General features: G+C 42.5%; 1 protein-coding gene across 1 annotated transcript in view; it reads right to left on the bottom strand.

Annotated features, from left to right (window-relative positions):
• Positions 1 to 620: 620 nt before the first annotated feature.
• LOC119408311 (UV-stimulated scaffold protein A) overlaps positions 621 to 13,172 on the bottom strand; it is a 33,889-nt gene continuing 21,337 nt past the window's right edge. Inside the window, exons 6-7 of the mRNA XM_037675110.1 lie at positions 1,179 to 1,356; positions 621 to 1,065 (exon numbers count right to left, since the gene is read on the bottom strand). Coding sequence (XP_037531038.1) covers positions 972 to 1,065; positions 1,179 to 1,356 — 272 coding nt within the window. The 3' untranslated portion in view covers positions 621 to 971. The remainder of the gene's footprint in view (positions 1,066 to 1,178; positions 1,357 to 13,172) is intronic.

The raw sequence follows: 13,172 nt of genomic DNA, 5'->3' as shown, positions 1-13,172 counted from the left end.
TTAACCCGATTGTAACTCAAAAAATAACATTGACAACATGACAATGAAGAAAAAAGAGAAGCTGGAGCAGAGTCTTCTTCAGGTATAAATCATTTATTTTAAACATCTCCACTAACTTCACAATACAAAATCAACAAGAGAGACACCCAGAAAAAGTATAAATTAAGTAATTTAGACAATTCATTCAACCTTTTTTTATTCAGGTTAGCCTCACTGAGTCACAGGGACTCATTTACAAGAGAAACGTGATTTAAACAAAGAACACAGAAGAGGTACAGACAACAGACAATCATAAAATCCTATAAAATGAAAAGTAAATACAATTGATATAAATAACAACAACAATAGAATCATAAAGGTAGTATTACTAATAAATATTTTGACAATTATCTCTCACACATGTAATAAAGGTAAATGGACTGTACTTATATAGCACCTAGCCAACCAGGCTACTCAGAGTGCTTTACAGCACAATCTGTGGCCTCATTTACCTCCAACACACACATTCATACAGCACTCTACTATATCTGTACAAAGATTATCTGAACAAATCATTCTATAGAGACTAATCAATACTTTAGATCACATTCGTACACTGATGGGACACATGCAATGAGGGGTTCAGTGTCTTACGCAGGGACACTTCAACAAGTGACTGCATATTGATGGAATTGAACTTCCGACTCTCATTAGCTGCTCTAAACACAAATCCACAGCCACCACCCACAAATAAAAAAATAATATTAAATCCCATCTCAATAAAGCCTTTTGCCGTTTTGTCAAATCAGCTGCTACTAAAAGTAAAAGAAAATGGTGCTGGTAATCTTCCTTAATCTGAAAACCAGATCAGATGAATTCCTCCGATGGTTCTGGATAGAGAATGACTGCTTCAGCTGACTAAAACCTGCTCCAAACATCTGGAACACATCTGGTGGGGACTAAAGAGTTTCACCAAACATCAGACATGAAGGTCAGTGCAGGGCGTAGTTAAACTGGTTGGAGAACTTGTCGTGTTTTCTCTGGTCCGCTTTACTCATCACTTGAGCCACTCTGCGTACAGCGCTCCTGGAAGGAGGAGGACAAAAAGATGATCAACTCCAGTCTAACCAGTTACACACAAAAGGAGACATTAAGTTACTCCAGTCTAACTAGTCGCACACAGAGTGGTGTTCACGTACTTGTTGAAAACCTTCTTCTCCAGCCTGGAGCGTGCTGTGTTGCTGCTCTGCTTCAGATCACTCAAGTTGGGATACTTCTTCTTCTTCCCCTTCCCTTTCTTCCCAGACACCCGATCAGAACCAAGGTCCTCCCCAGTTGCAGCTTCAATATCTCTCATAAGCTCCGCATCATGCCAGTCTGCAAGACAGGAACAGTCCTGTTACCGAAGAGAAGCCTCGTGTCTTAGACTTTTCGTCAGCAGAGCAGAAGAAGTAGGAGACTAAGTAAACACGTATTTTCAACTTATGAAAAGTGATCAATAAGGAGCTTTGTACAAAACACTGTTAGGAAGACTAAAAATCATGCAACATTTGTCAGATTTATAAAAAGCAGTAAAGTACTGAGCAAACTTGGCATTAAACATACCACAGTGAGCAATCTGACAAATGAGGGGACGATACTGAGAGGTCATTTAACCTGCAGGATAATATACAGTCACCTCAAAGAACAAGTTTAGTCCAAAACCTGCTCCTTCTTCAAAACTTACAGAAATCTGATTGAAGCCCAGACCATCACAGGACCTTCAGCTAAACTTAAGACCTTAAGTGAAGACCAATCCAAGTCCAGCCCATCACAGAACACTGACATTTATCCTGTGCTGTCTAATAAGGTTGATTTCACACATGATAGTCCGGTAGACTCGGTTCGGTTGGGGATCAATATCCATAACATTTTGTTTACATTTGAAATGGTGCGTTTGCATTCACACTGCACTGTGCAGTCGAGCCAACCTGTTGAACCAACCTGTTCCCCCGCTCGCCTGTGGGGGCGCTGCACCAAGAACTACTGAAAGAAACAACACAAAAACCTCTGAAGACACTTCTTCTTCTGGAAATAAAAACAAAAATGAAGTGGCATCAAGTTTTAGCAGTTTTAGGAGTTTTATTTTGTCATTTTTCAAAAATGGACTCGGCATGAGCAGAAGATGAGGCAGAAGACCATGGAGAATATTATTTTTCACACAAGGCAGCTGACGGCTCCATATAAGGTCAGAGAAATGCGTGTTTGTTTGCGTTGCGCTGTACTCCACTTCTTGATTGTGGAGCGGGTCTGATTGCATTCACACTGTACTTGAACTGCGCTGGAGTTCTCTTCTTTCTGTAAAGTGCCCTGAGACAACTTTGTTGTGATTTGGCGCTATATAAATAAACTGAATTGAATTGAAATTGAAATTCTACCGGACCGAGACCTCGGTTTTAGCCCAGGCCAGAGTTTGCATTTTTGTTCCGTGACAGAGTTCGATGGCGCGTTCACACCTCCCCAAACGAACTGGACTTCCTAGGAAAACGAGCTAGAGTTCAATTAAAGCGGACTAAACAGGGCTGGTGTGAATGCACCCTAACTGTCATTTGTGTGGTAAGATTCTGTTGATTGAGACATGAGTTGATAGACAGAGTTTGTGGTGCAGCCTGATTGACAGGAAGAGAAGAATTGATGCTGCACATCTCTGACTAGTCTGGGTTCATTTCTGCAGAGCCTCTGTGCTTAGTGGTGCTGACTTCAAAGGCCCCCTCACAGGATGAGTGTGTAGCCCCCCCCCCCACCACCACCACCACCACACACACACACACACACACACACACAAACACAGAGACCCCAGCTGCATCAGCTGAGAGGTATCAATGGAAAAAAGAGCCCTGCTGCAACACTGATTCCAGTCAGAGGATCTGCCTCTCCTCTCTTTATTTGTTCTGTATTTATTTTCTTAATTTTGTCCTTATTCTCTAGTTTTACGTAGCACACACACAGAAAGTGAGTGTGAGTGCAGCTGCTTCTTTCGGCAGTAAAGACTCCTAAATACACCAGCTGCCTTTCAATTAAAGCCCTTCTGACTGTGTGTGGGTGCTGAGGGATGGTTGAAGGTCCAGTCAGATCCAGGGTCATCCCAGCTTATGACTATCCACACTCACACAAACTGAGCTAGGGTCAGTGTTTTGACAGAGCAGAGAGTCCATCACCATCACAGTGTAATTACTTTGAATGACTACAGGTTTATCTCTGATTCTTCTATCGTCCATCATTAACTGAAGGCTTCTCTTCATTTAGATCGTCATTACTCTGCCTTAAAGCTAACATTATGACATTACACTTCATTAAAGCCACAATAAGATCCAAATTAGCCAGCAGGACACAAACTGAGTGGTGCAAGCTCATTTTCCTTATCAGCTGTAATTACTTCATTACAGTTTTCAGTTAAATTGCTTTTTGCCCATCTCTCAGGGTATAATGACCACAGAGTCAGTTTACTGTCTCCGTTTCCATTCAGGAGCTGGTCCTTACTTATAACGCTTCATACAGCTGCAAATAGGAAGCATTGCTTCCACTTTATTAGGTGAGTTTAAACCCATTCTAGCTCATCTCATCATTAAACATTCTGAATGAACGTTTAATGATGAGATGAGTTAAAAATAAACGTAAATTGGCCACAACAAGCCAAGACTCTTAAAAAAATTGTACCAATTGTTAAGCACGGTGGTGGTAGGAACATTCTCTGGGATTGCCACGCTAAACAAAGACATAAAAGTCCAAAAGTGGACATCAAAAGCATTGATCTAGCATTGATCTGTATTAGTCGTGCAGTTCCTCAGGGTTCAGTGCTTAGACCACTTACTCTTTACTTGCTTCCTCTAAGTAAAGTTAGTAACATCAACAACAACACAGAAAATTAATTAGATAATATAAAAAGCCTTGTTTTTAAAAGAACAGTTTTAGTTGATTTTTGTTGATTTTTTTTTTAACTTGATTTAATAAGCTGTCCCACTGAGGTTTCCATTAGATCCACGTGGTCCTCTTTGTTGACCGCTGTCGTGAAGCGAAGTGGGGGAATTGGAAACAACTTCCATTCGTCCATGCATGTTCGTGCATGCAAGCATGATAACTTAAAAAAATAAGTGAGGTACCGACTTCCATTTTAGTGTGTGGCTATATCAAGGCATAAGAAAGGTTCTTTTCATAAAATGGGGTTGCCAGATAAAAATCCAAAATGGTTGCTGCCATATACGCCTAAGTAAACATTGTAATAATAATAATAATAATAATGTCATCACAATGTCAGCACTGTATGTTTCCATACAATGGCAAAATTAGTCTCTGCATTTAACCCATCCACCACCAGGTGGTGCAGTGGGCAGCTATTGAAAGCGCCCGGGTGGCATTTTGGGGATGAGGTGTGCTGCCCAGAGACATCTTGAAAAATGAACAACGTGACAACTATTTCGGTAAGTGGCTGCATTTATGCGTAAGAAAGGTCATTATTGGTAAATGGGTTGCCATGTGGGCTTGCTGGGAACGCTTGGCAGAAGAACCCGTCAGAGAGATCTTCAACTCGCACCTCCGGGAGAGCTTTAACCGCATCTCAGCTGAGGTGGGGGACACTGAGTCTGAGTGGGCCATGTTCCGTGCCTCACTTGTTGAGGTAGCTGCCTTGAGCTGTGGCCACAAGGTTGTCGGTGCTTCTTGCGGTGGCCATCCACAAACTCGGTGGTGGACACCCCAGGTTAGGGAGGCTGTCAAGCTGAAGAAGGAGTCCTATCGGGCCTTGTTGGCCAGTGGGACTCCGGAGGCAGCTGAGGAGTACCGGAGGGCCGAGCAGTCTATAGCCTTGGCAGTTTCTGAGGCAAAAGCTCGGATGTGGGAGGAGTTCGGTGAGACCTTGGATAACGACTCTCGGTCGGCTCCGAGGAGATTCTGGCAGCCAGTGGGCGGAGAGTTTTCGGTTTGGTCGCCTCAGGATTCCATCTCTGCTCTTTGCAGATGAAGTGGTCCTGTTGGCGTCATCATGCCGTGATCTTCAGCTCTCACTGGAGCGGTTCACAGCTGAGTGTGAAGCGGCTGGGATGAGAATCAGCACCTCAAATCTGAGGCCATGGTCCTCAATCGGAAAAGGGTGGATTGCTCTCTCCAGATCGAGGGTGAGGTTCTGCCTCAAGTGGAGGAGTTCAAGTATCTCGGGGTTTTGTTCACAAGTGAGGGAAGAATGGAGTGTGAGATTGACAGACGGATTGGTGCAGCGTCTGCAGTATTGCGGACTCTTTACCAGTCCATTGTGGTGAAGAGAGAGCTGAGCTGTAAGGCAAAACTCTCTGTTTACTGGTCGGTCTATGTTCCTACCCTCAACTATGGTCACGAGCTCTGGGTAGTGACGAAAGAATGAGATTGCGGATACAGGCGGTTGGAATGAGTTTCCTCCGCATGGTAGCTGGACTCTCCCTTAGAGATAGGGTGAGAAGTTCAGTTATTCGGAAGAGACTCGGAGTAGAACTGCTGGTCCTCCACATTGACACATCGAGAGGAGCCAATTGAGGTGGTTTGGGCATCTGGTAAGAATGCCCCCTGGACGCCTCCCTAGGGAGGTGCTTTGGGCATGTCCGACTGGGAAGAAACCTCAGGGAAGACCCAGGACATGCTGGAGAGACTATGTCTCTTGGTTGACCTGGGAATGCCTTGGAATCCTCCCAGAAGAGCTTGAAGAGGTGGCTTTGGAAAGAGATGTCTGGGCTTCCCTGCTGAAGCTGCTGCCCCCGCAACCCGACTTCGGAATAAGCGGAAGATAATGGATGGGTTGCCATGTCAAAAGCCAAGATGGCCACCAACATATGTGTGTGTGTAAACAGACTACCTCAATCATTTGAGAAAACTATGCTTTCTAGTTTTTACATTGCTTAAAAGTCTAGTTTGCTCAAATGAGTGGGTTGGCCCTTGACCACCAGTGGCAGCTGGCCAATATAGGGCACAAGGGCACTGCCCCACCACTCACCACTAAGGCTGGGTACCTTTCTAAAAACAATCAGTATCGGTACCGGTGTCGATACCTTCACTTCGGTGACAGTTCCTGGACGGTTCTTTTTTCGGTACCAAATTTGTACTAAATATTAATTCTAACAAAAAGAAAATTACGTTACACATTACAGTACAAATCGTGAGTTTTATTTTTGAACTTGGGTATTTTTCTATTCCAAGCAGTTTTCTTACATAAAAATAAACAAATAATTTTCAGGTCAAAAGAACTGTTGCAAATCAGTGACACGTCAGTGTCTAATGCTCACTGAGGACCTTTTCACTTAACAGTTTTTCTTCAGAAAAACCAACATGTCTGCTCTCTGTGGACACAAACAAGCCTGCTCCTGGCTGATGGTGTCTCCAGCAGTAGAAAATGTTCACTCTGAGGGTATAGATGATGCTTGTTGCACACACAGATACCTGGTTGTCAGTTTGGTAGCACTGGCATATTGTCCCTCACATTCCACCAGCATGTCACTGGATTCAGTGAGGTTAGGGCTGATGCAGACATCTGCACCTCTGTATCTCTTCCTGAATCTTCTCTGTAGTTCTCTGGGGTTTAGTGCTCTTTTCATCTCCCTAATTGACATTAGAACACAAAACATCAACAATAACATGGTTGTGTTCTTATTGCTCAAAAAACATTATCTAGGCTGAGAAATAAAAGCTTAACTGGTCAACAATATTTTTTAAAGTTTACTTACCTCCAACATGCAACCTCCTAGTTAAAAGCAGCAAACTTTTAACAACAAAGTTTGTGACTGTCCTGTGGCTCCCACCTCACTTTTCTTTTGTCTGTCCTCCTCACATCAGGGTCAGAACCTCCTGTGAGGAAAACATAAACAGTGAACATTAGTGAACTGTTTAAGCAACTGACTGGATGGATGAGCACATTTTTACAAGCTTTATCTGTTACTGTTGTAGTGAACCTGATCTGACCCTGATCTGACCCTGATGACCTCAAATCTATCAGATGGACAGGGACTGTTATTTCATTGATCTGAATACAGTCTGAGCCATCTGGTGACTTTCTTTCTTGAATTAATCAAGCAGAAAAGACAATTTTTATGATCATCACTGTTTTACAAATGTTTGATAATCAAAATTGTGTTAGTTCACTCAATGTTACAGGTTGAAGAGAACTACTCATTTTTATTTTACATAAACAGTAAGTAATGATTTTTATTCCTCATTTAAAGAAGAAATCAGGTTAATATGCATTTCTTGATTCTCTGTCTGAAATGAGCCAAGTAATGTAAGTATGTTAAAGGTCGGTTTTCGGTCAACTAAAATGTTTACTGAGAAGAAATGTCATGTTTTACTATTTGAGAAGATACAACAGCGTGAGACTCCACGAAGTCTGGTCGTCTGCAATAATCTTTTCTGTATGTTGAAAACAATCCTTGACTTATGATAACATCTTACATCACAAACCACACCTCTATTTCTGGTCCATCGACCAATCAAAAGCTCTCAAATGAACCGGAAGTCGACCCATTTAAAATGTGGCAATTTCCCAGTTCATGTTAGAATTCAGGAGAATTCGGGAGAATTCAGGAGAATTCGGGAGAATTCGGGAGAATTCGGGAGAATTCCAGAGGCTGAGGAGATGAAGAACTAGAGAGTTGCTGGAGTTGAAAGACAATTAAGAGTCTGAGAAGTTCTGAAGAATGAAAGGAGTTCAGAGTTCTTGGGTGCAAACGCATTCAGGATGATCCAGAGACGTTTTGGGATTATAATTTCTGTTTGAAAACCACGTACGACTCTCTGAGGGTTTGGTAGTTCTCACGGAGACGCTGAAAAGAGTCAGAAAGGAACCTACGCCGACGCTGATTTCATCATCAAGGTAGATGGTTCTATTTTCGACCAAGTGTACCGTGGGCAAGCTGAGATCTGATGGAGCGTGCAATTTCTGGTCAAACAGATTAACTCCCTCACATATTTCTCTGTAAGATAACTCCATTTCATCTTAAAACTCTCATCTTTCTCATAAAATCAGTACAGATATCTTAGGAATATCTGAAGCAAAGTCCTTGATCACCGCCGAGTGATCGATGTCCCTTTTCTGTGAAACTTGTCTGTTATTATTTTCATATTTTGCCAAATTAATGTAAATGTTTGATGTTAAACTTTGATTCTGAAAATAAATGACCGCATTCATTTTGATGGGTCAAAGATAAATAACGTCTCTCGTTACATTTCTGTTAAATTCAATGCACGACATTACACAGTCAGAAAGATGAGGAACTCGTGAATATATTGTATGCATATATATCTCATATATTGTCATACTACAACTAGTGGCACGTACCTACGTGACTACTACAACTGGTGGCCCGTAAAGTCTCATAAATGACTGTGAATCCGTGTAAACATTGATTTTTTCATGTTGGCATGTTGAAAAAATAACAGTTTACCCGCTGTGTTACGCTGCATGTTTTAAGCGTGTCGGTCTGTGGAGCTCAGCGAAGCTCACAGGAAGCTGAAATTGTGTCATTGAGTCTTTATGAAAGCTGAATTTGTACGCTGTTAAGTGTTGTTAAGCTTATGAGCTGTGCAAACGTTGATTCTGTTTAAAAGACGAGGTTCTGCTGAAAGACCAGGACTGTAGTCCGGTTCGGTTCTGTTCAGTTTGAACGAGTATTTTGAATAGATGGATAAACGTTTTAAAAGCTGAGCGCCGTCTCAGAACACAATTAAGAGTTATTCGTTACAATTTTTAACAGAAAAAGTGCATTTTGACAGTTTAAAAGACGAAAAGCTGACGAACTATTTTTCAGGCTAAACCTAGCATGCTGGCTGCAAACGTTTTCTGATTGGTTGAATATTGCTGTGTGGAGCGCTCTGATTTGCTGAGAAGGTTGACTGGCGTGGCTACGTCATCCCCTCTCAACCCTGCGCTGCTTTGCCATTGGTGATTTCAGTCACGTGACCCGGAAATGAAATTCGTTTTCATAGGGAAATAAAATCTGCTTTTTAAAGCTGAAAAGCGCCTTTAAAGTGATTTTGATACGCTGGTTAAATGCTTCGAAGCATATTCGCTGAAATTTTGCCACGTTAGAGTTTAAAATTCGTCATTAAATGATGTTTTTAAACAATGCTAGCGATGCTAATTTTAAGCTAACAGCATAACCACCGGGGCCTTCACTACGCTTAAAATCACTAAATAAAGCTGCAATATTGTTCCACAAAAACTCATGTTCATGCTAAGAAGTCGTGCTTGTTGAAATTTTGCCACGTTTGTGTAAAAAATCCGTTCAGAAATGTTGATTTTAACCGAGTTTAGCCGAAGCTAACTTCAAGCTAAGCGGCTAACAACAGGATGTCAACCGAACGCCACAGGAAGTTATAGCTCCCCTACTGGACAACACAAACAGTGTCGGAGTTAAAATTGTTGAGGTAATACTGACATCTTCTGGCGAAACTTGAGAAGACAGGTTTCACTCGCTTATTAGGTCTAAATAGTGAAATTAAACGTTTTAATTTCTCTAAAAGGCATTTTTGAGTTAATAAACGTTCCTTAAAGCTGAAAATTACTGTTATCTTGCATTTTAAAAGTTATAAGGTATTTATGCAAAGAGCATTTACCAAAAAAGTTTTATTTCACTGGTAATCCCTTAAAACTAAGGTACAAAATAAACGCTAACTTTTTAAAAATAGAAACAGTTACAGATTTTCACAAAGTTGGAAAAAGTTTACTCATTTGCTAAAAGGATAGTGCACGTTTAATTGATAAATCACTAAATAAAAATAAATATATCAAAGAGACTTTGCTGATTTTATTTATTTTGAAAAACCTAAAACATTAAAATTCTCCTGTTTAATCCTTAAATAGAAGAAAAATGGCAAGCGACGAAGAAGAAGAGAACCTATCAAAACCAACAAATGATGATATCATTTTGGGGGCCTTACATATTTTAACAACTCCACTAATCGGCAAGGAAGTCGAGCAATTTCAACAACTCGATGAAGTTCAAAGACATGAAGAGCTGAAAAGTCTGGCCGCAGGAACATTACAGACAGAGAGTAAAAAGCTTAGCCTGGAACGGTTAGCAAAAATCTCTCTGCTTCTAAAAGCTGAATTGGATGAACGGTCGGAGCGCCTTGACAGGATGTCTAAAAGACATGAGGAGGAGCTCGCAGAAATGCAGGCGTCACTAGAAACAAAATCTTATGAAAAGATTAAAGAAATAGACCGTCAGTACCAAGCCACGTGTGCAGATAACGATGTGCTACAACAACAATTGCAACTCGCAAAAATGGAACTGGACCAATGCAAAATAGATAAACAAATTGTACAAGAGCTACATATGCGTTTAAAAGATGACTATTATACATCCCAGGAACATTTAAAAAAATGTGAGGCGAAACTAATAGCAGCAATAGAAAAAGGTAAGGAAGTTGGGCAAGGTGACCTGGAATCCAAACCAGACCCTGAACAAAGTCGGGGTAATACACCAATAACTCAACAACCTCTTTACCCACCCGGTGCTTTTAGACCCATCCTAACACCTACACAAACGGGCAGAGCAACACCCCCACAACTGATCACGCATGTGAGACCATTGATATCTTCTCCATCAATGGATGACTTGCAAAAAATCTCAAAATATGTACAACGTTTTGTCCCTGGACCGTTGGGCTCCGCTGGAACAAAAGCGTACCTCAGAGATCTGGAGTTCAGATTGAGATCTCATCCTAACGCTACGGTAGAAGATAAAATCAGTCTGATACGACTCACTTCGGACAGAGAGGTGTATACCTTCATCGAGCGTCTACCAGATGCAACGAGAAGAGATTACAAACTTCTGTGTGAAGCTCTGATTAAAGAGTATGATACCTGCACAGGACCAGCTGGATACCCAGCCGCAGAAAAGGTCACGCAGGGTAAAGCTGAACATCCAAAAGTTTATTACAAAAGAATCTTCCAAGCTTATTTTGGTAACAGAAATGAAACCGGGATGGAGGAAGATGAAGGTTTTAAATTTGTTTTCAGCAAAAATCTCCACCCTGACATACAAACGTCAGTGCAAATGATGGCAAATTACAGAGAAAAATCCATCAGTGAGATTAAACAGTGTGCTGTGAACGTGTTTGAGGCACGTTGTCATGCCAAGACGCCCATAGAAGTGTTTCCTGGTGTAAAGGTTAAACCCCACTCCCTAGAATTAGAAGGAAGGCGTTCATCGCCACCTCCTCCTAAAAAAGGAGAAAAAAGGCAGTATTTTCAGACTAACAAACCGCATCATGAAGGTGCACGCTGGGACAAAAAGGCTCCTCCTTCAGAGGACGAACGTGATTATCGTAAATGGGACCAGCGGAGGACGCAAAAAAATGGGAACCGAGAGGAACCCCAAAAAGACGTACCTAGCCGCCCCCCACCTCGGACAAAACGTCCAGAGGCGAAAAAATCACAAAAATCCCAGAAAAAAGGCCCTCCACCTCTGAGCTCGGAAGAGACAGAAAAATTGCGTGAAATGTTAGAAGACTTGAAACACACTGACAAGGGAAGCCGACCAAAAGCACTATGCAGTGAGGTACTCACTATTACATCTCTGGGCGCGAACGACAACACTACAGACGTCGGTGAAACACACCAAGACGCTGCTGTTGTTGCCTCAAACAACCCCTCATCGGATGAAAGGGGGGTAATCACACACACAAACGATGACGAGTCATCGCAGGCTGAACACGCAGAAACAGCTACAGCTGTGCTAACGGTTCAGACAAACCAAGATTACACAGATAAATCTGAACGCGTGAAGAAGCGTCAGAAAAAAACCAAAAGGTTTCTGTGTAACTTTATCAGAAAGGGGGCCGCCAAAAAGGCGTACCTGTCAGTAACACTCGAAGGTGTCCTCACCCACGAAGCACTCTTGGACGGTGGGGCAGACATAACAATTATGTCAGCTAAACTGTTCGAGGAGCTGAGGACAGCCGCAGCCGAGAAAAACAGGATAATACCTCTATCTGATTGTGCTATAGAAATGCAGGGTCTCTCGGAGAATAAAACAACCCTGACAGCTATAGCAATGGTTCACATGCAGATTGGCAATATGACACTGTACCATCCGATACACGTGACCCATGTTGACTCATTCCCATTTTTGGTTGGCCAGGATTTTATAAATCGCTTTAACGCGATTATAGATTATGGTGATCAAACAATGTGGACAACAGTGAGCAAACCACTGCCAATAGAAACGCCTCCGGAGTGTGACACAGACTGCCCAACAGCAGGTACCGCGGAAGGCACAAAGGACTCCTCAGCCGAGGACACGAGCCCGGTGAGTACTCCTCTGACACCATGTGAAACCAAAGAGACCCACCAAGCGGTCCAAACTCTGACTCAACAAGACAGCCTCCTCTGTGAGCTGCAGCAGCCAGAGTCCACCAAACACTACCTACCACTGGTAGTTAAGGGTGTAGAGATCCAAGGGTCCCACACCAACGATGCTGTACTGTCTCTGTGGACAGATAAATCAGCAATTAACCGAGCTTTCTACGAAACCTTGGCTCACAAACACGTTGGTCTAGAACTAATTAAAAAAGCTTTCCGCTTTCCATTAGTTCCCAATAGTTCACAGGTAATGACCGCAGAAGGAGTCATTAACCTGAAACTGAACTGGAATCAACGAGAACTGGTTCACCCGTTTCTCATTATCCAAAACTTACCACATGCATCCTACATAGGCTCTGACATTTTGGTAAGGTTGGGTGTCCATGTAGACACCATCAACAAGGTGCTGTGGTCCCTCAAACCAGCCACAAAGGATCCTCCTGTGCTAGACACAGCGAGCCTTAAGGCTGGGCAGACCATTCCAGAGGCCTGCCAGGTTGCTAGCAACCAAGACACCACAGTACCACCTCAGGTGATTAACCTAATGGTGCGAATCCACATAATAGCTGGACAAGCTATTAGCCATAAACAGGCATATTTTCAACCCTCTCCTGCATTTTTCAACTTGGGACTGTCCGTGGAAGCCACGAACCAGGTGAGTCTTGACTCCAGGACCACATCTATTGCTGTGTGTAACACTGGCATGGATGAGGTGCTGATCCCAAAAAACACTATGCTAGGATGGTTGATTTCAACTGACTTTCATGATTTTGAACTAGGCATTCCATTTCTGGGAGGACTCCCAGATAACCTGGTACCGAGTCAAGAAGCTGGG

Source organism: Nematolebias whitei, chromosome 4 (assembly GCF_014905685.2).
Source record: "Nematolebias whitei isolate Nwh7 chromosome 4, NemWhi1, whole genome shotgun sequence".
Taxonomy (NCBI): Eukaryota; Metazoa; Chordata; class Actinopteri; order Cyprinodontiformes; family Rivulidae; genus Nematolebias; species Nematolebias whitei.
The sequence above is the reverse complement of the archived record's forward strand: the minus strand, read 5'-3'. Positions and strand labels throughout refer to the sequence as shown.